The sequence below is a fragment of the Seriola aureovittata genome, chromosome 2, assembly GCF_021018895.1.
Source record: "Seriola aureovittata isolate HTS-2021-v1 ecotype China chromosome 2, ASM2101889v1, whole genome shotgun sequence".
NCBI classification, from domain to species: Eukaryota; Metazoa; Chordata; class Actinopteri; order Carangiformes; family Carangidae; genus Seriola; species Seriola aureovittata.
Window position 1 is genome coordinate 5149492 of NC_079365.1, and position 24823 is coordinate 5174314.

The 24823-nt window shown below is 41.6% G+C and overlaps 1 protein-coding gene across 6 annotated transcripts in view; it reads left to right on the forward strand.

The window, feature by feature from the left end:
• Positions 1 to 24823, forward strand: part of LOC130161207 (protein 4.1-like) — a 90126-nt gene that overhangs the window by 46072 nt on the left and 19231 nt on the right. For 4 of the 6 annotated variants that reach the window (XM_056364309.1, XM_056364325.1, XM_056364343.1 and 1 more), the window contains exons 3-13: positions 1523 to 1690; positions 10838 to 10942; positions 18162 to 18204; positions 18398 to 18473; positions 18856 to 19074; positions 19464 to 19551; positions 19663 to 19815; positions 21865 to 21962; positions 23299 to 23474; positions 23938 to 24167; positions 24609 to 24644. In XM_056364309.1, coding sequence (XP_056220284.1) covers positions 1523 to 1690; positions 10838 to 10942; positions 18162 to 18204; positions 18398 to 18473; positions 18856 to 19074; positions 19464 to 19551; positions 19663 to 19815; positions 21865 to 21962; positions 23299 to 23474; positions 23938 to 24167; positions 24609 to 24644 — 1392 coding nt within the window. The remainder of the gene's footprint in view (positions 1 to 1522; positions 1691 to 10837; positions 10943 to 18161; positions 18205 to 18397; positions 18474 to 18855; positions 19075 to 19463; positions 19552 to 19662; positions 19816 to 21864; positions 21963 to 23298; positions 23475 to 23937; positions 24168 to 24608; positions 24645 to 24823) is intronic. The other 2 variants (XM_056364317.1, XM_056364334.1) reach the window with 1 other exon arrangement.

The following is a 24823-nucleotide window of genomic DNA, read 5'->3' on the forward strand; positions in this document are numbered from 1 at the left end:
TTCTTTCAATGGCACAATGGACATTATGGGTGAGCCTCACGGATCTAACCTGTCACAGACTCTTGATCGTCTCAATCACATTGAAAGTTGTGTGTTCATTGACATTTCAATTTGTAATACATGTGAAATGGTAGAGCAGAATAAATGAGGCAAAATTCAACACACGCAAAAGATGCTTTGTCATTGTGGAGAGGTCTCTGTGTGCACTAGTGTCAACTAAAGCCATGCAAACACAGCTTCTGCTCTCTCTGTAGCATTTATGGATCAGTGCTGAAATGTGGAAAAACATTTCCTGGGTGTAAACGAAACCTATTTCACATTTAACCATATTTCTTCATGAATGAGTGGCTTTGAGGCCTCTACTTATCTGGCGTGATATTTGTTCAGGAAGTGTGAGACTGTGAGACGGCGCCTGACGGCAGGTGTGTCCCACCGAAAGTGTGAGAATTGGCAACCCTGAAAATGTAAACAGGAAGTCACTGTAGCATCACACGCACCAAAAATAACAGTTTAAGGGGGGCAACATGTTATATTAAGAGTAACTGAAAACGCTTTGTAAATATAATATTTACATGAACATTGAGAAATACGTGTTAATAATATTGCAGTATAATATGTTATTCTTATTGACACTATTTAGTCATTTAATCTGACTAACAAGATGTTTTGCAATTTATTATTTATTTATTATATCTGTGAAATGTCATTTAAAACCTTTTCATAGTTTACATTATTACTAAACAGCATTTTATTTAGAGTCATGTCGGATATGTTGGCCATGTTCCATATTACTCGTTCGTCTTCAGTCTAAAGGAGTCACAGCTTTGTCAGTTGGTTCAGTCAGCGAGCTTCAGTTAGACCTAGCAGTTATTGAATGTAAGTGATTAGTAGCAACTAAGAAGGTCTTGTAAGATAATGAAGATGACAACAGAGAGTGTCGACGTTCCACAAGCCTTTGTAACTCAGTACAATCTCTCATTCAGCATTTCTCTCATTGGTCTTTCACAAAAAAATGTTGCATGTTCCAGGGATTTACTTTTCATATTCAAAGACAAGGCACCAGGTACTACAGCAGCCACAAGAAACAATGTTAAACAATTATTTTGGAGGCTCTGAGCCTCTCTTCTGATTGGCTGACTGTTTTCTGAGTGATCCAATAAAAATATAGCAGATGTCAGGAAAACACTCAGAGAAACCAAATCCCGCAAGGTTTGGATGGTGGGTCCAGGTTTGGGGCATGGCGGAGAGTTTGTGAATACAGGCTGTTTGCATTTCTCTGTGGACTGAGGCTTTGATACTTTCACAGTATTAATATAGAACGTAGACCTGCTTTATAATCAAACACATAGACATCTACCTTTATACTATATGAGACCTTTAAATGATAGAAATTAAACTAAACTTAATCTCAAGGCACTCTCCTGATCCTGGCACCTAGAAGTATTTTAAGTATTTCAAACATTCTCACTATTGAAATCCATAACTGTGTCATTTGACTTGTCTTTTTTTTATATTTGTATAGGAACTGAACTCCAAGCATCTGGACGAACACAGGGAAACAGATGAAATGTCTGAGAAGACGTCGCCAAACAAGAACCTCAAATCCCCCCAGAAAGGCTCCAAACGACTCAAAACTGCCCCCTTCAAAGTGACCCTGCTGGACTCCTCCGAGTTTGAAGGAGAAATTGAGGTAAGCAAAGTGGATAAACAATTTGTGGGAACACATTTTCTTTTTTAGAGTTAACCTTAACATGCTTTAAACAAGCAGTTGAAAAGCAACAGTCCTTTTTCCTTTTTTTCCTTTGTTATTATTTTCCTTTGTGGGCAGTTGTGTGTGTTGTATAGTGCTGCACAGAGCGGATAAAACGGGCAAAGAGGATAAAAGAGAGGGCACCATGCCGAGAGCGCACCAGGAGGGCGAAGCCAAAGCCAAAGAAATGTTACACATTTCTGTAATACACACACAGGCACAAAAAAAATTGTGCAATATGAAAGTGTTCATTCCACACAAGATATCTGTTGTCATTACTCCAGCAGTGTGAAATAGGACATTCCCCACTCGCTGGGAAAGGAAACTGAGGGCATGCAGAAGAGAGGACAGAGGAGATAGATATAAGTCTATTGCTTTAGATAAACACATTGGAAGAAGTTTTAGGTTCTGGGGCTTTGATGACCAGCAGCAGCGTATACCTCTGGTGGAATAAGTCTATCTTCTCCTTCAAAAATACCTTTGGCAAGATTGTGGCTGAAGGAATTCATAACCAATTACTCGACTGCGGAGAATATGCAGCAATATTTTAAGCTACTTTGATTCCTCTCACTGAGAATTTACATGCCCAAATCCAGGACGTGACACAGAGGCTCCATTGATTCTGTACCTGAGATGAGATCTGTCCGGGCCCATTGGTGTCGCCCAGTCTGTGTCACAGTGCAGCACTCTGCCTCTACATTTCTCTAACATGACTGTCTGTCTGATCCAGCATGGGAGAGGAGGCTGGGCACTGAACCTTCAAAAGTGCCAGTGGAAATGTTTTTGTAGCATTAAGTATCTAAAATAACACAACAAAATAAGCTACTGCCTCTCAAAACGTGTTAGCTTTTTATGAATTGGCGCCCTTATCGGAAAATACTGCGATATTGTTTGTCTGTGCCTTCCAAAACCATTAGGAGTGACAATTACAAGAATGATTAATATGAATACAATATGACTTGTTTGCCACCTTACTGTTAATGTTTGATTACTGCTTGGTTATGGTTAGGAAAAGAGGAAAAGAAACCAGCATGGATGTGAACAGCAGGTCTCTGGTGTCGGAGAGTCGGAGATGGAGGCTTTGTACGCTCCCACTCATCCAGTCGCACCTCCTCCCAAAAACCTTTGCAGTGTCATAGCATCATGCTTCTTCAACCTGTGCTTCTTAGACAGCTTTCATATGTGCAGGGCCATAAGAGGTCACATGCTGGCAAAAGGTTAAAAAAAAAAGAAGAAGGTTGTTTTAAAGTAATAGTTTGATTTTCTAGAATCTTTCAGGCTTCAAACAAACGAGCTATAACGTGTTAATTAGTGAGATTTAAAGATGCAGATAGACTGATTGTGTTCAACTGCCCCCCCCCCGTTTCCACTTTTTGTGCTGGCTGTGGCTTCATATACTTCATACAAACATGAGAGTGGTATTGATTTTCTTATGTAACTCTTGGCAAGAAAGCAAATAAGTGAATTTGCTAAAATGGAAAAATACTCTTTTGAATTCAAATCAATGTGCACCGGAATTTTGACAAGTAGCACTAAATGCTGGTTGAGATTCTCTGATCAGAAATTTCCAGATCTTAATCAGAAATTTATAAAACAATCTCACCACAAAGTTCATATGGTAGCAGTTCTGGGCTATAAATCTTCTTCATCAGATGGAGGTTGTCATGAATTATAAATGCTGAAAGTTCAGTTTTTTCGGTGTGATTTACAGGCTTCTGAAAAGTTGAGATCCAAAGTTTGAATTTGACTTTGGAAACATTTGGGAAGAAAAAACGTTTTTGACAATTTTTTTTAATTTAAAAGGGCGTCCCAGTGATTTAGCACTTACATTAAAACAGGGGACTCTAAAATGAATTATCAAAAATCTATGAAGTGGAGGCTGAGATGTCCCGACTTTCAGTCTCTTGCATGGCTCAAACTGCAAAAACACTGAATCCTACATTTGCAGTAATTTAACTCCAAAAGTGTCCAAAGTTCCCACAGACTTTCTTTTCAGATTTCATTTGATTTCACAACCTAGTCGGAGATAAGATAATGATAATACACGGGCACCTTCACAGGTTTTGGAAAGCTCCTCCAGAGCAGAATACATAATACAAACGCCAATTCCAAAGAAGTTGGGACATTGTGTAAAATGTAAATAAAAACAGAATACAGTGATTTGAAAATCCTTTTTTTTTTTTTTTTTTTATATATTTTTTTTTTGGGCTTTTTGTGCCTTTATTGGACAGGATAGTGGAGAGAGACAGGAAATGGGGAGGCAGAGAGAGAGGGGGAATGACATGCAGTAAAGGCCGTCCAATGCAAGAACCGGGGCCAACTGCAGCGAGGACTGTAGCCTCTACACATGGGGCGCCTGCTTAGACCACTACGCCACACGACGCCCCTGAAAATCCTTTTTGACCTACATTCAATTGAATACACTACAAAGACAAGATATTTAAAGTTCAAACTGAAAAACTTTATTTTTTTTTTGCAAATATTCACTCATTTTAAATTTCATGCCTGCAACATGTTCCAAAAAAGCTGGGACAGGGGCAACAAAAGATTGGGAAAGTTGAGGAATACTCAAAAATCACCTGTTTCATTCCACAGGTGAACAGATTAATCGGTGAGTGTCATGATTAGGTATTAAATGAGCATCCCCGAAAGGCTCAGTCATTCACAAGCAAGGATGGGCCGAGGTTCACCACTTGGTGAACAACTGCGTGAGCAAATAGTCCAACAGTTTAATAACAGCGTTTCTCAACGTACATTTGCAAGGAAGTTAGGGATTTCATCATCTACAATCCATAATATCATCAAAAGATTCAGAGAATCTGGACAAATCTCTGCGTGTAAGCGGCAAGGCTGAAAACCAACATTGAATGCCCGTGACCTTCGATCCCTCAGGCGGCACTGCATTAAAAACCGACATCATTCTGTAAAGGATATTACCACGTGGGCTCAGGAACACTTTGGAAAACCATTGTCATTTACCACAGTTCGACGCTACATCTACAAGTGCAAGTTAAAACTCTACCATGCAAAGCGAAAGCCATATATCAACAACACCCAGAAACGGCGCCGGCTTCTCTGGGCCCGAGCTAATCTGAGATGGACTGACGCAAAGTGGAAAAGCGTGCTGTGGTCTGACGAGTCCACATTTCAAATTGTTTTTGGAAACCATGGACATCGTGTTCTCCGGGCTAAAGACGAAAAGGACCATCCAGATTGTTATCAGCGCAAAGTTCAAAAGCCAGTATCTGTGATGGTATGGGGGTGTGTTAGTGCCCATGGCGTGGGCAACTTACACATATGTGAAGGCACCATTAATGCTGAAAGGTACATACAGGATTTGGAGCAACATATGCTGCCATCCAAGCGACGTCTTTTTCAGGGACGTCCCTGCTTATTTCAGCAAGACAATGCCAAGCCACATTGTGCACGTGTTACAACAGCGTGGCTTCGTAGTAAAAGAGTGCGGGTACTAGACTGGCCTGTCTGTCTCCCATTGAAAATGTGTGGCGCATTATGAAGCGCGAAATACGGCAGCGGAGACCCCGGACTATTGAGCAACTGAAGTCATACATCAAGCAAGAATGGGAGGGAATTCCAGCTACAAAGCTTCAACAATTAGTGTCCTCAGTTCCCAAACGCCTATTGAGTGTTGTTAAAAGGAAAGGTGATGTAACACAGTGGTAAACATGCCCCTGTCCCAGCTTTTTTGGAACGTGTTGCAGGCATGAAATTCAAAATGAGTGAATATTTGCAAAAAAAAATAAAGTTTTTCAGTTTGAACTTTAAATATCTTGTCTTTGTAGTGTATTCAATTGGATGTAGGTCAAAAAGGATTTGCAAATCACTGTATTCTGTTTTTATTTATATTTTACACAATGTCCCAACTTCTTTGGAATTGGGGTTTGTACAACTGTTTTGAGAACTGTTCATTGATCTTCATGAGTGCCCCTTTAACACTGACATTTTAAAGAGTTTGGTATATGTTTTTAAATGAAAAATCTTCAAGTATCAAAAAAGCATTGTTTTTGTAATGAAACTGAAACTATTGTTTGGACATTCATATGAAAATTAAAAAAATGATACTGAGCCCTGGTGATTGGTCACAGGAAGTGTCTTAAGTCCAATAAAAGCCCCCAGCACAGGCCGCTAAGTGGATGTTAGGAGATCTATAGCTATTACATGGTTGCAAGCCAGGTGCAGCCAAGGAGAAAATAGAAGAGCAATGTTATCACGAGGCCATCCCTTAGGATACTTATGCCCAGGTGCATGAAACTTTGTGTGTGTGATCAGGGCCGGAAACAGTACTGCAAAATTTTACTCAAGTAAAAGTAAAATGACTCAGATAAAAGTACAAAGTAAGTCTTTAGGCTTTATACAGGTGTGTATGCACAGCTATTTTTTACATATATGCTGTTCCAGCTGAGAACTGCACTGAAATTAACTCATAAATCACAATCCGGCAGTTTGCAGCCTGTGCATACAGCAGATTATTACAAATATACACTCAGTTGGCAGTTTATTAGGTACATCTAGCTTAAACAAATTCAGTCTAAACTGTCCTGCAATAAATCCTCCTTCATGAAGGTTATAATGTTCAGTTTTTATTTCAGATTATTTTACAGAGTTGTTGATTCAACCATATGATCATTTTGGAGGATGTAGTGTGTGTTGCTGCTGAGCTGTATTACATTATACAGAGAGGTGTTTCTGTTATTAAGCCTTTACAAAATGATAGAAACACCTGAATACCTGGTGTCCACAGACTTTATGTAGCAGTATTAAGCTACATAAATCAAATAGATGCTGCTACTTGTAGAATTAACAGCAGAAAAGGCAGAGATCTGTAAACAATGTAAACTCCAGAGCGGCTGTAGCCAACAGAGACAGAGCAATCACTATGTTGCTAGGCAACACAGTAGCTGTTGATGCTGTAGAGTGAGTTTCAGCAATCAGTCATTAGTTGCACACACCTGTTTGAATGTCACCTTGCTGCACAATCTGCTTTAACTTCTCTGCTCGTTCATTCTCACTGTAAAATATAACCAGCCTCTCTGGTCTCACTGCTGTCCTCCACGTTTGCTGCTGTCACATCGGGGAGCATCAGAGATACACCTCACTGACAGTGGAAGTGAACGCAGAGGTCATAGCTGAAGGATCCACTGTCAGCATTTAGCATTTAGCATTCAGCCAGACCCAGCATGCACCTGTTGGTCACGCAACACGGCAGGTGTGTTTGATTTGGGACACTTGCCGTGGTCGCCAGATGGTGTATTAAATCATCAGAGGAAGCTGATGATTTAATGCACCTGCTGCAGCTGCTGATTTGACTCTTTTCATTCGTTGCGTTCTCACACGGTTAATCATAACTTCATCATGTGAATTGTTTTTACTCTGTAATGAATTCTACTTTAGATGTAGTGAAGTAAAAAAAAAAAAAAATAGAAATAAATTAACGACTTTGTTCCATTAACAAGAGTAAATGTAACTCGTTACTTCTGCTCCTGTTTGTGGTGTTGCTGGGTTCAGGGTGCTTCGTATGTGCGATTGTGTGTGAGGTAAGAATAACAGGAAAGCTACCTCTCTCTCAGCACTGTAAAAACATCCTGAAGGACCACTGGGCCTTTTCCACACCACATCAATAGTTTGCATTATGGTTATGGAGGCTTTTGTGTCGTAAGTGCTCTTTCTGAATACGTGACCTCGAAGCACTGCCAGTCATTGCCAGAGAAGGATTTACAAAACAGTCTCTTTTCAGCCCATGTCTTTTTTTTTCTCTTGAACTAGTTCTAGTATGGTGAGAGCCTCAGACCTCCAGGTCATGGATGGGCTTGCTCCTGCTTCCTGTCTGTAATTGCTGGGGTGGAATTTCATGCCTGCCATATCCGAGCCTCCCTCGTGCCTTCAGGAGCTGGTAATAACAGCGCTGCAAGAAGACAGGCCACACTTTGGGAGTGCTCTCCCCGGAGGAGGTGCTGCATTCATGGGTTAATTAAGTCTCTTGTCATGGATGCATGGCTTAGCGTCCCCGTGGTCCTCGGGCGGGAGGGGAGGCACCACGCCTTTACTCACTTCTCTCACCCAGCCTCCCCCTCTGCTCACTAGGGTGCTATCTGCCTGACTATGCATGGCCAACCCTGGCTGGGTCGATGTGCAGAACAGAGCTATTTTGGGTGGAATTGAGTGCTTCATGCTGTTTAGCTGTCTTTTTACACAGGATTCTGTCGTGGAGTGTCCCAAGTGTATTCAGTTGCCAATGCTGAGATCATTATTGTATGGTTAGATATTTAATTGTTCCAGAGCAGAGAGCAAATAAGCCGGATCACCTCAGTCATGAAATATTAAGTCATGCTGATTTGTTTATTTAATTTTGCTGGCTGCAGATGATGTCATGAAGTACGCTCTTCCTTTACAATGTAGCTGACTGACAGGAAGAGCTTATAATAATAATACATTTATTCATATAGCACTTCACAAAGTTGCAAAGTGCGTCACAGAAAAATAAACCCTTAGTCACAAGCCTTAACCTTGAGGTAACCAGAGGGCCTTCTTCCACAGATCTCAATTCTTGGTTGGGCACATACCATGTCAATAAATCTGCAATGTAATTTGGGGCAAGGCCATTTAAAGTCTTAAAAGTCAGGAATAAAATTTTCAGATCAATCTGAAATTTAGCTGAGAGCCAATGTAGGGAGGGAAGCGCCGGAGTAAAACAATTGTACCCGTTATAAATGATCTCCAAGTGTTGCTCCGCCATCTTTTCACACACAATGAGGCAAAGGTGAAACAATTCTTTAGTCGATATTAGAAACAACATAGCAGAGGGATAATACTGCATCTGTTTCCCTGGCAACTGCTTGCTCCATCTCCCTGTCACCTAGAGGCTCCAGGAGAGGAGGAACTATGAGTATAGTACTCTGTGTGTGGTTCAGTGTTAGGTCTCAATATTAACATACTTCTTCCTTGTTCAATATTTAACAGTGGCATATGAGCTCATGCATGAATTGATGTTGTGTCAATATTTCATGCACTGACAATGCCCATTTTCTGGGCTTGAATCGAACAAAATTGGCTCCTAGTGCAAGTCAGTGTGTCTAGCCACCAGACGTCTTTGAATAAGATCGAAAAGATTTCGGTAGGAGTAATTAATTAAGAGTAATTAATCCAATTACAAGACAATTAATAATCAATATTAGGGAATGAATTTGCTTAAAGTAAGTTGGTGTTATTTGTTTCTAGATCTCAAACCTCCACAGAGGCACAACCCGTATGGAGTCTGCCACTCGGTCCAGGCAGAAATATGTTAATTTGATGGATCACTATGAAATTTGGTTCAGACAGATTAAGCTTCCCTTAATCTTCTTCGAGCGTCACCATTGGGGTGACATTTTTGGATTTGAGTCAAATGTTTTGCAAACAATGGTCAGTGATGGTATTCATGGTCCCCAGATGCAGAATCTCAATGACATTGGTGTCCCCCCGACTTTTCCTGTACCACCAGCAGCAGGTCAAAGTTCTCACTTATGTCAAATATCTTGATGTATGACATGGACTGGGACAAAATTTGGTTCACATATCCATGGTCCCCAGAGGATGAATTTGTGTTGCCCTGACTTTTCGCCAAGTATCATCATCAGATCAAAGTTTCAGTTTGTCCAGTAGCAGCAGACATCCCTAACAGTGCTTGATGTACCTTTTTAGTACTAATTAGCAAATGTTAGCATGCTAACACTCTCAAAGCTTTAGCTCAAAGCTCCAACCTTCAACAGGTCGCAGATGCACGGGGGACTCGAACAGGTGACACAGGGGACATGAACAGATGAACTGACACTGACAAAGGGAGAGTAAATAGACAAAAGGGAGGCAAGGTGATTGAACACAGGTGAAACACATTTGGGTGGGGCAGACAATCAATTAGGAGAGAAACAGGACAAAGACAAGAAATAAACAAATCATAACACACAAGGAAAATAACTACAAAATAAAACAGGAAATGACAAATGACAAAAGTCCAAACAAAATCTCAAACATAAAATGTCCGTCACGGCAACCCATGACATTTTCATGAAGTGTCTACATCATTTTGTCTGTCGGCAAATGTGAAATCATCGCTGTAGATAGTACAATATGTGCTACTGTGGTTGATTTTCATCAGAGCAGGATGTTATGCTTAATGATTATTCTGTGACCATACTCTTTTTTCAGTGTATAATTGAATGGGATGTAAACCATCTTAAACACTATTGTTATCAATGCGATGTAACAGGCACTAGATAATCCAATCCATACTCAAAACAAGTCAGAGTAGATTTTAACGTACAGTCAGTAACTCCTGCTGCTAGGGGTCTCTCAATCAAAACAAAAGTAAAAGATCGTGTTGGTTGACGATGTGAAATAGCGTGGGATCATGGGAGTTGTGGTCTTCACTGTCAGTTGGTTAGGAGGTTTTTTTTCTGTACATGACTCAAAAATGTATATAACAGAGGTCTAGTCATTTTTAAACATGTGGAAAAGTTACATATTATAACTTAAATATAGGATTATCTCTTACTTAGAAACACTGTTTCACGTTTCATATGACCCATGTTCCAGATGTTAAGATATCCTGATCTCTATCAAGTCTTGTTTAAGGCGTTTTCAGCACGGTGAGCAAACATTTGTTCATCCTGATGTTAACATGTTAAAAAAAACACACACATTGAAAATCTACTTTTGAAAACCTGAACTTGTCACTTGACTGTCAGAGTAAATGTTGCTGTTATGCTCCGTCAGTGGCAGAGAAATCTCGGCCTACAGTACAAAGACCAATCTTCCGCGGCAATTCACAGTCCATTTTCACTGTCAAAGTGTTTGATGCACACTGACTGTGGCACAACACCACATGGTTGAGCTGTTTTAGTGTGTACAGAAGCAGAGAACAAGAAAGCAATCTTGACAAGAAGAGCTATCTAAAGGGGCCTGATATCAGTGAGCAAAATTTCATCCTACAAAACTGAGCTATCCCAGTAGTAGACTCATGCATATAAAACAATTCATAAATACAGTAGAACATTTTTACCAGTGATGTGTTCTGTATGTTTGTCTTAACAGAAACACTCTAAAGGACAGACCCTGATGGACATGGTGTGTGAGCACCTCAACTTGCTGGAGAAGGACTACTTTGGTCTGACCTTTGCCGACACAGACACCCTGAAGGTCAGTGAATTGTGTACCACAAAAAAATCTTGTGGGATGTTTCAGTGCATAAACACATTACTTGCAGAACAATCTGTATTCCTCTCACTTGTTGGCTGGGCCGGCTCTCTCAGGGGTGCACAATCCATCATTCAAAGATGAATGGAAAATGGAAATTTCCATTCTCAGTCTGGGCCTGGACAAAAGGCGATTGAAAAGGAGGAAAGAGGAGAAAAGATGAAAAAATGCCTCATCTACTCTTTGCAAGATGCATAGATGAAATTTATTTGCACAAATATTTTTAGAGGCAGAGCTCTTCAGGAGGCAGAAACAATCTCATTGGTTGAATTAAACCTCTGTGGCCTGAAGACAAGAGCCACAGTTTATCAGGAAAATTTAAATAGATAAGAAGAAAAGTTTGATCAAAATGACATCATTGACTTGTTTTCATTTTTTTTTCATAACCATGGCTAGCTTACTAGTTTACCTTTAGCCTACAGCTACACGTAAGGTTTAACATTAAGATCAGCCAGAACTGCATGTTTTGTTATAACTATTTTTATTTTATTATTATAATTATTTCTGCACACCTACTTTAATTGGTTACTTTCTTCTCAAAAGTTACAAAATAAGGCTTGCAGGGAATCTGACCATCCTTTGACCAATGAGCTTGCTCCCCATCATTTGTGATAACCTGCGTGAGTGGATGTCAACTTGTGAGTCTTCCTCAGCAAATGGACAGTTAAGTTAGCAGAATAATGTTGAGCAAGTCCAACTTGGAGTGCCTCCTTCGACATGTCATAATTTTATCCATTGTTGAAATAAAAATATTGATTAGTACAGCTTTAAAATCATCAGCCACAGCATATCTTTAAAGACACAATGTCTTTTTTACCTCCCCTAACCTGGACTTTCTATTCTTAACTGAGACATGGTCTGGTGAAGGTGATACAGCCACTTTTAATGAACTGTGTCCACCAAACTGTTCTTTCATCAGCACCCCTAGGTGTAGTGGCAGAGGGGGCGGAGTGGCTGTGGTCACTCCACATTTGAATCACAGTCTTTAAAAATTGAATCCATCTCCACACCACTAGTCTGTGTACTAGTCTATGGAGAACCCAAGACAGATAAAGACTTCATATCTGGATTCTCTGAACTCCTGTTTAGTATTGTCCCATTGTATGACAGATTGTTGATCCTGGGTGATTTTAATACCCATGTGTGTTGCCCAGGCAAACCTATGGCAAACAAATTCAAACATGTCCTGGACTCTTTTGGCCTTATCCAGCATGTCACTGGAGCCACCCATGTACTAGGGCATATACTTGACCTCATTATGTGATATGGCCTCACTATCGACAAACTCATCATTGAAGAGGCGTGCTTCTCCCATCATAAACCAATTGTTTTCAGTGCCACCCTATCAGGTCCGGCTTAGTGTCAAAACATCTGGCTACTCACGCCATATAAACTCTCTCACTGCACCTTGCCGAAGCATATCAAAGAAAGGCCATCACAGCCTCCATCTCTTCTACTGCACAGCCTCCTCTGAGCCCAGATAAATCAATCTCCCTCTTCCCCTCCCTCTGCTCAGCCCGCTCCCTCAGGCAGGCCTGTCGTGAAGCTGAACCGAGATGGAAAAAAAGATCACCTCTCAGTCTCACTGGAAATATTTAAAAACTGTCTTTCCAATTTTTGATCAGCACTATTAATTCTATCCTCACTCACTGCATCTCCCACAACATTGACGCCTCTGCAAGCTCTTGTGAAAAGTTTTCGAAGTTTTTCACAGAAAAAAATTGGAAACAACAGATCACTTTTCTCTCCCTCTCCCTTCGACACCCGCCTCCTTGTCCAGGTGATCTAGCCTACAGGTTACTCTGCCCGGATTGAGAAATACTGTTATGAACATGAAGCTCACTACCTCTCCCCATAATGTTGTGCCCCCGCACAGCATAAAGGATGCCTTTGACACAATTGGCCCTAGTGTTCAAGCCATTATCAACTCCTGCTTAACCTCTGGCACTGTACCCACATGTTTTAAACATGCAGTTGTCCAGCCTCTGCTCAAAAACCATAATCTTGATGCTAAATGTTTAAATAGCTGTTGGCCCATTTCTAGACTGCCTTTTATCTTTAATTTACTGGAACAAATTGTTCTGTCACTACTGCACTCATTTCTGAATACTAACAATATCTTAGATCCATTCCAATCAGGGTTCAAAGCCCTCCACAGCACAGGAACAGCTTAGTTAAAGGTGACCAATGACCTACTGCTCACTGTTGACTCTGGGAAAAACACCATCCTCATTTTATTAGACCTTGCTGCCTTTTATACAGTTGACCATGACATCCTCTTAACACATCTAGAACAGTGGGTTGGTATTGAGGGTACCACTATAAAATGGTTTGGATCCTACCTCAAACGCAGGACATTTTCAGTGGCTATAGACCAGTTCTCCTCCTCCTCTGCCCCTGTCACCAGTGGGGTTCCCCAGGGAACCATCCAGGGGCCAGCGCTATTCAGCCTATACATGTTGCCCCTTGGAAACATCGTCAGGAAACAAAACATCTTGTGCTATTTCTGTGCTGACGATAAACAGCTTTACCTCCCACTAAAATCTACAGACTCCCTTCAAGCTTTCCTGGACTGCTTCAAGGACATCAAGGCCTGAATGGCAAAAAACGCCCTTCAGTTAAACAGTAACAAAACTGAAGTACTTATATTTGGCCCCTCTAAATCCAGAACCCAACTCGCAAGCAAGCTTGACCACCTCATCCCATATGTGAAGCATCACGCTAAAAACCTGGGTTTAGCCTTTGATTTCGATCTCTGCCTTGACAAACATATCACCTCTGTTGTTGAAAGTAGTTTCTTCCAGTTAAGAACCCTCTCCAAACTGAAGCCGATTCTGTCCTTCAATGACCTGGAAAAAGTAATCCACGCCTTTATCACTTCTCAAACAGAACTATTGCAATTCTCTGTATTTAAGCTTTCATCAAACTTCACTATCCTGCTTACAGTTGGTCCAGAATGCAGCTGCTAGGATGTTGACTGGTACTAAAAAACACAAGCACATCACCCCAGTTTTAGTCTCCCTTCACTGGATTCCTGTTGCTTTCAATTCAAGACCCTGCTGATTACCTTTTAGGCTCTCAATGGTCAGGCCCCACCTCACATCTCAGATCTCATCCGCTCCTAGATCTCTCAGATGTCTAAGTTCAATCCCTTCTACATGTCCAGCGAGAGCTTTTGCCTGCCACCTGATATAGGATGTGCTCCTTCCATCTCCAATCTAGGTTAAAGATTCACTGGAGCTCACTAACTCGTCCATTGTCGTGGTCATATTGAGCAGTTGTTTCTTGTTGTCTACTTGTTTGTGTTATTATACTTATATGTCTCTTACGTACTGTATACATTTTTTTACCTGCTTATTTTATTTATTTTAATTGCCATTTGTACAGCTTTGGTCAGCTCAAGCTGTGTTTAAATGTGCTATAGAAATAAAGTTGACTTGACTTGACTTGATTACTCTGGAAATCCACAGTCCTGACTTTGAACCCTATTCACTGGAAATACTTTCTACTATAGAAATATTCCTTTATGAAAACTGATGACCGTTCAGAAACAGATATCTCAACATCTGGATAGATAAAGATAGATACTACTACTGGTTTGCTGAAATTACTCTTTAAGCTTCCTCCTTTTTCAACTTGAGTGTGTTTCCTGGTCCAACTTTAATTGGTCAGAAAAAACTGGTATTCTTTGTTTCTTTTGCTGTGTCCTCTGAGGTTTAATTATTTCTGCTCCTGATGAATGTGTACATACATTAAGCTGCAATCAGCTCATTTCAAATAGAATGTCTAAATATGTCTCCCTCTGATCTTTGTTGATTCGTTATCAAGTGCACAGACCAGACTTATTACCATATAATCATATGATTGACACTAAACTGGTGGGTCCTAGCTGTCGGCTCACATGAGAGTTCTTTGCTGGATGTGTGTTTTGGGCTTTGATTGATGCGAGTCTCCCTGAGGGCAGGTATGTGGTTCCACAACAGGCTACAGAGGAGCCTCCTGCCTTTTGAAGGTAGGAAAGATGACAAGACTAAGTCTCTTTTAACATCTGGAGCATATTTTCTGTCACCATCATCAGCTTGTGCACGCTTTGTCAGGTCACATGTTGTGACTTGATATGCATTTGGCGGCCGAGGCTTTGGATTGAGCATAATCTCGGGCCCACACGGACCGGTTAACTGGTGCGTTTGAGAGATAAACAGACTTGAACTTCATATATTTTTCCTCTCTCGGAGTGTAGGTGAGGCTACGGCTTAGATCAATATGTCAGGCTCATCAAAGGCAGGCTTATCAGAGCACTGCTTGAGCCTACTGTCTGGGGTCATCGCTGATTGGTAGACCAAACAAGCCTGAGAATTGAAATGTCATTTCAGATGCCCTTTCTCTGTCTCAGTTGAGGGAACAGGGATTTAATCTTTCCTCTTCAGGAGAACATTTATTCGCTGTGATTTCTTTATGAACTTAGGTTGCAAAAGCATGAGTGAACGGACAGTGATTAAAAGTTCCCCCTGCTTTTGTGCAGAGAAAAGCAAAGCAGCAGAGAGCGCCTTCCTAATTGAGTGCTCTTTTGGCCTTGGCTGATATAAGATAGATTCAGGGGGGCGATAAATGCCTGCGGCTCATTAAAGTCTTTAGCAGCCTGATTAAACACTGCTAGGAGTATGTGTGTTTGTGATTGTGTGTGTATGTGTGTGTGTGTGTGTGTGTGTGTGTGTGTGTGTGTGTGTGCATGTGAAGGCACAGTTCAGATTGCCAGAACTGCTTGCAGTTTGCCCAACGGGGGCAGAGGATTGCACTGTGCTGTATCAACCTTTCATACTCCTCGATTCCACTCTGACTGATGTGATCCCAGCTGCCAAAAACACTGTCAGCTTTAATAAGCAGCTGCTGTGTGGTATTCAGGTTAGTGGAGATCACCGTCAGCTCTCTGCACAGAACTATGCTGCAAACACCTGTTTATGTTTGTGAATGCGCAAGGATCAAAGTAACAAATGATATCAACTCCCATTATTGTAAGTGAGTAACCTGCTTTGTCTTTTTGCTCATGTGTTTTAATTAGATGTACAGATGAGTGACAAAGAAGAGGAAAAACATGAATAAATGAGTGCAATCAAAACAAATGCAGATGCCTTCATGCAGGGAGCAAGGGCTCACTGAATGGTTTGAGAGTGAAAGTGAGTGACATGTTAGTTTTGTGTTCAGACAGGGGTCTTTCTGGTTGTCTCCAGTATGGAAATATTTTCATTTCATGGATAATCTATGGAGGAGCGTGAGGAGACAGTGTGGATCGAGGTATTTCTACGTGTGCCAAGTAAACGCTTTGAACACAGTTGCCTTCAACAAGGCTTCATTTATCTATTGCTAATGACCTTCATAGGCTCCAGATCTCAACAACTGAACACCTGTGGGAGATTTTGGAATAATGGGTTAGACAGCGCTCTCCATCATCATCATCATCATTGTCATCATTATCATCATCATCATCATCATCATCATCATCATCATCATCATCATCATCATCATCATCATCAAAACACTAAATGAGACAATATTTTTTGGTTGAATGTTGTTCATCCCTTCATTAGAGTTCAGAGAATCTGTGAGAAGGAAGCGATGAAGCTGTTTTGGAGGATGAGAAACTTAATGTTTATTTTGACCAACATAACTTTGGCATGGCATGGAAGCCGACAACAACACACTCTGACTTTGGTGATCCTTATTTTTCATCCAGCAGGTCAAAGTCAAGCATCTCCACATCTTCTTTATGAGTTGGCATAAAAGTCTGTACAGACAGTCATGGTTCCTAAACAATGTATCCCAAAGAGTTGGGTGAGCCCCTGACCTCTTCCGCAACCATGTGGTTGACGTTTGTGGTTTTGCGTGAAATATTTGCACATTTATTGCAACAGATTGCAATGAAATTATTGTAATGACTTGACTTTTCATCTTGCACCGTCATCAGTTAAACCAAAGTGAAACCAAACCATTCATCAGCTGTGCTGTGTTTTGGCAGAGAAGGTTAACATGCTGACACACCAACCTAAGATGGTGAACATGTTAGCATTGGCTCTGTTCAGTCCTGGTATTAACATGTGTCTAACATGATCTGATCAGTGGACAGCTGTACAGGTGTGACTGCACCCGTGACGCATTGAGGACGCATTTGAGATCCGATCACTCAGACCACAATCGGTGCTGGTCTGGGCCACATGTGGCCACATTCTTTGAGCAGTGTGAATGAGGACATTTGCGTTTAAGTCCTCTGACACATATTCATAATAACCAATAATATTTTTACACGTGTCACTGTGTTTCCTTTACATCGATTTATTCAAGGCTGCCACAATATCAACAGTGCGTGTGTGTCACCTCTCTCTCTCTCTCTCTCTCTCTCACAAACACACACAAACACTGGCAGATGGGACCTCTTCACATCTGATCCAATCACACCTTGATTATATCAGATTTTAGGATTAATTGGTAACTGTTAAGGTACTGCTAAGGGTTTTTTCAGAGATAATAATCAATTGCTACTTTACAGTGATTGGAAGAGGCTGTCATTTCTCTCAACCTGGAGTATATTACAGATAAACAGGGCATGTGAGGTATCACAGGAAACCAGCAGTGTAATAAGAGGATGAACCCATGAACCTCGAGAAAGGTTAAAGAGTGAGGCTGAGCCTGTGAAAGAATAACATGGATGATAAAACTTGAACTTATAAACACAATTTTAGCAGGGTAAGAATACTTAGTCGCTCCGTTGCTGTGGGTGTGATGCTGAGCCCCCAAACAACATGATTTACAGCTGCCGTTACAACAGAGTCAATGTCCACTGCACCACTGATGAGACAACCAAATCAGAAACGGGTGGGGGTGTCCCTACAGGTGAAGCACTTCACTGCGCTCTCTTAATGAGATCAGATAGGTAACTGTCTGCTGGTGGTTTAGCAACACAATGAAGAAACAGATGCTTGGATTAAATCTTCTCTCAGCACGTTTTGAGCGGCTCAGCAGGGGCAGGCTCAGTTTCTTTATTTAAGCATATGGAGAGGGTTTCATTAGGAGCACAACACAGCAATTAGAGCAAAATGTGACCCCCCCTGCATGTGCATTAGCCATGTTTCCAGTCTGCCGTGTGTGAATTCTGCCCTCTGTCTTCCAGAATTGGTTGGACCCCTCCAAGGAGATCAAGAAGCAGATGCGCAGTGAGTGTCTTTTCCAAGTTGCTGAGATGATAAATATTTTAAATTTCAATTAGTAAAGTTGTAAATTAGATTTGTTGGCATGTGAATCGATGCAAAGTTATGTGTTGACCTGTTGGATACAATTTCATCATTGACTTGTAATTCTAATTTATCCCAAGACAAACATGATGTTCATCCTTCCATCTCTCCGCAGACTCTCAGTGGCACTTTGCCTTCGCTGTCAAGTTCTACCCTCCAGACCCCTCCCAGCTCACTGAGGATATTACCAGGTACAATACACACACACACACACAAACACACACACACACACACACTCCGACAGTATCAGCAGCTGTAGCTCCTCTGGCTGTGCTGTCAGATGCTCCTCAGAGTTAATCAAAGCAGAAATTGCACACACATGTCACTTTCACAGATGATTTGCCTTTTTCATTTTCCTAAAGATAAATGTTTACATGAAAGTATTGTAACAATTTACATGGCATATTTGCCCCGGTGTCAAAGCAACCCAAATCCCTCTCTCCTCTTTAAGGATTAGACCTGGAATGCTACTAAATGCCATGGATTAACTATGCTGAATACTTGTTGGAGCTTGCCTTGGCTCAGGCTTGTTTGACTGCCAACACCCTCCTCCCCTTTTGTCTCATCTGACAGATACTACCTGTGTCTGCAGCTGAGGGATGACATGCTGTCAGGTCGGCTGCCGTGCTCGTTCGTCACTCATGCCCTCTTGGGCTCCTACACCGTTCAAGCCGAACTGGGAGACTACGACCAGGACGACCACGGCTCTGACTACGTCAGCGATTTCCGCTTCGCCCCAAATCAGACCCGCGAGCTGGAGGAGAGGGTGATGGAGCTCCATCGAAACTACAAGTACTGGACATATTATTGTTTAAATCAGACCTTCATCTGTCCACAAATCTCCTGGGATGATGAGTTTTCCGCTGTGTCGAAACACTCCCATCATGCATATGGATGATAGATGCCGCCACATTACCGCGCCATCTGTCATTGAGACTTACACTGTGCCAGTCTTGCCAGTGTGGGAACATTTATTCACTTAGAGGATCTTTACCATGCTCTGATTTGGGTTTGCTTTTTGGCATACGACCAAATAAGGCTTGGGTTGCAAGGCAATTAGACGTGAATATATTAAGTACATTAGCAAGATAACTCTGCTCCCACTGTGCAAGATTACGGGCTTATTATTTAAGACGGCGTGTTGATGTTGGTTACTGATATTATTGTTGTTCTGCCCTCAGGGGGATGACTCCCGCAGAGGCTGAAATTAACTTCTTGGAGAATGCGAAGAAACTGTCCATGTACGGTGTGGACCTCCATCATGCTAAGGTTGGCTCCTCCTATAGCTAGTTTTAATTTGAATGAAAGTACAGTAGGTTTTGAGGATGCATACAGTGCCGCTAATAGATGATTTCTGCCGCCATGCTGTCCTCTGTGCAGGATTCTGAAGGGATTGACATAATGCTGGGTGTCTGTGCCAATGGCCTGCTGATCTACCGTGACAGACTGAGGATCAACCGCTTTGCCTGGCCAAAGATCCTCAAGATCTCTTACAAGAGGAGCAACTTTTACATCAAAATACGACCTGGCGAGGTAGGCTGCATGGTGAAGGATAATTAAAGTGGCACTCTATCGATTTCACACATTAAAATCCATTTACTACTAATGGTTAGTGCTGCTCAACAAAAAACAGATGTTCTATGCCGTCCGTTGTTTTGAAGGAGCTTTATCAGGTCTGAGAAAATAACCTGGATGTTCATAGTGATGATGATGATAGTGATGTCATCGAGGTTATCTGGGCTTGGGCAAATTTATAACAGAAAGCCTGCAGTACAGACTGTGGGTATGGGGTTTGAAGGACGTGTGTTAACTGAAAGTCAGGATATCTTTGCCTTTGACTCAACAATTTTTTTTAATCTGTCTCTTACTAATTGCCCAACTTTCTTGAAAATTAAAACTAAAGCACTGGTGTAGTGTCTCAAACGGATAGTTGGATATTTTGGGGAAATATGCTTGTTTGTTTTCTTGCTGAGAGTTAAACAAGAAGATTGATATCACTCTCATTCCTGTACAGTAAATATGAAGCTACAGCCAGCAGCTAGTTAGCTTAGCTTAGAATTGTAAAGACAACAAGTTGTGGGCTTCCTGGATTGTCCACTGGTTGCCTGGCAACCTCACAGTGATGACTCTAGGGAATCACAACCATGGATTCATGTATTGATTTGATGTTGTTTGATGATAAAGCAGGTCTAGCTTCTCCCTTAATACTGTGAAATTATCAAAGTGCTCAGTCCACAGAGAAATGAATGAGCCATCAGGACCTCTGTAACTTTGTGATGTCACAACAAAACAGTCACCGCTATCAGCCATGCCCCAAGCATCACCCACCTGGACCCACCATCCAACCGTGCAGGGTTTGGTTTCTCTGAGTGTTTTACCTGAAGTCTGTCAGAAATTTTGTTTTCTATTTGATCACTAAGAAAACAGTCAGAAGAGAGGCTCACAGCCTCCTCTCTTCTGATTGGATCACCAACCTGTTGTTACTAGAGCTCCAGATAGAAGCCTGAGAGAGGAGATGTGAAACTACACTGAGATGATTTTTAGTTCTTAAAACCAAAAATATATCTTCTTATAGAGCAACACTTCAAACAAAACACAGGAAAAGTGTCAAATATGGGACCTTTAACGTTAGTCAGTGAGCTTTAGATGTGATGGCAGGCAGATTTTGTGTGGAATTAGGCTAGCTGTTTCCCTCTGTTTTTATTCTTTATGCTAAGCTAAGCATCTCCTGGCTCCAGCTGCAAAGTTAATGTACAGACCTGAGAGAGATATCAGTCCTCATATTATATATTTCCCAAACTATTGAAGTATTCCTCAAAGCCATGACCTCACATTTTGAATACAACAGTAGCTAATGTTGTGTCACAGCTTTTATTGTAAAAAAGAAAATGAATGTGTGGTCAGTAACTCTGAGTAGAAGACTGTAAATCCTCCAGCTTTATACCTCCAACCTCGCTCCTCTGCACAGTCAGGATATACAGTATATTCTCGCCCTCCTCATTGTGCTGTGCAGAGCTGCAGCTTATCCTCCATGCTGAGCCTCAGTGTGACAGGCTGTCTGGGCCAGACCCAGTCAAGTGACAGAGCCGCACAGTGAGCCTGTGATCAAGCCAAATAAAGAGCCCCTTTAACAGAGCTGCTGCAGCTGCAGCCAGAATAGAGGGATAAAGAGTGTAAATATAGAGCCATGAAATAGTTTTCCTCCCAATTGCTCCTAGTGTCTGAATATTGGATGTTATCCCTCCTCCGCCTTGATCTGCTCTTTTTGTCCAGTTGGCAAAATCCATGTTGTAACGTTCTAAATGTCTTTGTTTATGTATTCACATGTATATATTGTGGCAGCTGTGTTAATGCAAGCACAAATATGTTATATTGATTGGGTTCAGTGTTCATGCAGGAGTGAGATGTAGCGAATTCAATGCAATTTTTATGAATGTATTAGGTTGCCCTAAACGTTAGTCCAGCGAGAAGTACTCAGGTGAATTTCAGCAGAAACAGAGTAAATAGATCTGGTGCTGTAAACCTCCCTCACCTTTTCTTTTCACACTTCCCTCCATCTCTTTGTTCTCTCTCCCCTTCTAGTATGAACAGTTTGAAAGTACAATCGGTTTTAAGCTTCCGAACCACAGAGCTGCCAAGAGGCTGTGGAAGGTCTGCATCGAGCATCACACCTTCTTCCGGTAAGGAACGATCTGCTCTCATGGTTGGAAGGTTTTCCGTTCAATGTGTATCAAGGCAAATACAAACACTTCCATGTGTACACCTTCATGAGCAGTAACCAAACTCAGTTTATTGCACAGTGCTTTGTTAAACATGCAGTAGACTGACTCACTGGATGTAGACTGTGGGTATAAGCCTGATGTTGGCTGCAAGTCACACGAGCCATTCTCCTTCCCTTCAGCTATCTGCCCGTTACAGTTTTCAAAATCCCCTTCGCTACAGGAAACAACAACAACCTACACCAACAACCAAAGTTGACATACGTCTTTTACTGCACTGTTTTGTGGCATTTTGTTTCTGGGGAAGTAGCAATTTTAATGATAGTGCTCAAGCGCTTGGGCTGAAAAACGAAACCAACACTGAAGAGACAAAAACAAAAACTGCAGTTCTTTGATTGGCCGCTGGAGTCTGTCTCCAAAAGGGGGTCAATCCCCAGAGACTCCCATGGTGAAATGTCCAACTTTACAGCAGAAATAAACCTGTTTACAGCCTGGTACAAAAACAGTTTTTGTCCTCCTTCATGTCTGTACTGGGATGAATTTTTATACATTTATATTGATTAGCTCAGAGTTCAGCTCACCCACAGGCTCTTTAGAAACCTGTGGGTGACGTCCATCTTTATTTTTACTCTATGTGCTCGCCTCCCCACATACAAATGTTCCACCAAAACACAACACTATTTTTCAGGGGCACCGTTGCTGCATCCTGGGCTAAGACGATTGTGATTGGTTTAAAGAAATACAAGCAAGTCAGACTGTTTTTTTCCCCATAAAGCAGAATGAAAATAATTGCAGACGGACCATTGTTCAGCGCTATGGAGATAGGTCTGGCTATGAGTGACTTAACATGTTGTCAAGTCTCTACAGCTCAGATTACTTTCAAGGCCACCTTAGACTTTTATTGGTGATCCTGATTAACCTTACAGCACTATACAGGAGATACGACTGACTAATACTCACTATGTAGCTGGCCATGCAAGAGACTCTGTTTAAACAAAAGATTTAGATTAAGCTGCACCATTATACCTGATGAATATATCTACTCTAAACCACAAGTTAAATCTTGATCAGTTATCATGTGGCCAAAAAACAGCTCGTCAAAGATAGTTCGAATGTGATGAGAGCAAATACAAAACAGACGTAGAAAATACACCCTCAGAAGTTAGCTTGAAATCCACTTTCAGTGTAACGCAGTGGAAACTGTTCCCAATTCCAGTTTTCACTCTACCGTCTTTTTTTGCTCTATGGCCCAGTGTGTTGTCAAGCATGTTCACCACTACCATTCTTGTGTCCACAGGCTGGTGTCTCCAGAGCCTCCTCCTAAGGGCTTCTTGGTGATGGGTTCAAAGTTTAGATACAGTGGAAGGACACAAGCTCAAACCAGACAGGCCAGTGCGCTTATAGACCGACCTGCTCCGCACTTTGAGCGCTCCACCAGCAAGAGGTACCTGCTGTCCAGGAGCTTGGACGGAGGTGAGAGTCACGGTAGTGCCTCGATAGATCTGCACATGGAGGGTCTGGAGTCTTTTTTTTTTTTTTTACTTGTATTCATTTCCAAAGCTGAAATTTTCATACTTTAGGGTATTTAGATTAATGTTTAGCTTATCTTAGCATAAAGACTTGAAGCATGGGAAACAAGCTAGGTTAAAACATCCACTTACCAAAGGGATGGTTTTACTTGGTGCAGGAAGTCACAGCCAAAAATAGACCTGCACATGTACTGTTACATTTTGGTTTTTGTCTTTGAGAAGCTGTTTCTGTTACCTACCTCCAGTATCTATGCTAAGCTAAGCTAACCAACTGAAGTTTGATATTGAAAAGACAAGAAAGACAATGATCATATTCCCCAGAATGTCAAACTATTACTTTATAAGCCCGCATCAGATGAACTCATCTGATTTGTCTCCTGTCATAATTCAACTCTTGTTACCTGCAGAGTTTTCGCGGCCCGTCTCTGCCATGTGTGAGAACCACGACAGCCTGTCCCACCGCAGCATCAGTGAACAGCGCCGTCTCCGCAGCCCGTCTGTGGACGAGCAGGAGACCGAGCTGGAGCCCAGTTTGGAGCAGGACGAGGAGGACAAGGACCAAGAGCCGGGCCAGGAGTCGGAGCAGGACAGAGACGAGGACGGCAATGTCACTCCAAGCAGAAAGAAAGAGATCATGGTACTGAAGATTTCCTGACAGAAACTTTTTATGAATTTCCATTAAGCTAAAGTTTGTTAAAGTTATGGAAAGTCCAAATATATAGAGCTTCTGTCAACTTGAAGAGGACTCTGACCTTGGTACAGGTAAATCTGGGACTTGCAGAGGAGCTAATGTAAATAGGTGCAGTGCAAGCTTCTCAGGACAATTGAAGCTTATCCAACAGGGGCATAACGCTGTGGTGGCTTTGGTGGATTTAGCATTTACTAACTCTTCTCCTTTCACTCTTATTCACTCAGGCTTACATGCTTACACTGCACTGCTCATAAATCCAGCTAACAGCTTTACAGTTTTTAACCCTTCGTCATTATGCTGAGAGATGCAAACTCAAGCTGAGCCTGGGTTGCTAACATGCTTTTTTGTTTTTTTGTTGTTTTTTTTTTTACTCTTGCTGGCGATCAGGAGGAGGCTGGGTCACCAGTTGACAGTAAACAGGAGGTATTTGGTCTGGTGATTTGGTCTCTATCTGTCTGTATACCTGTCTTTGTCTGTCCATCTTTTATTCTTTCTTTGTCTGTCACTGCCTGTCTTCCACTGGGTTTGTCTCTTTTACTGTGGCTGTCGACTCAGGTATCACTGAAAAAGCTCTACTGCATTGCACCACTGGACTTACTCTC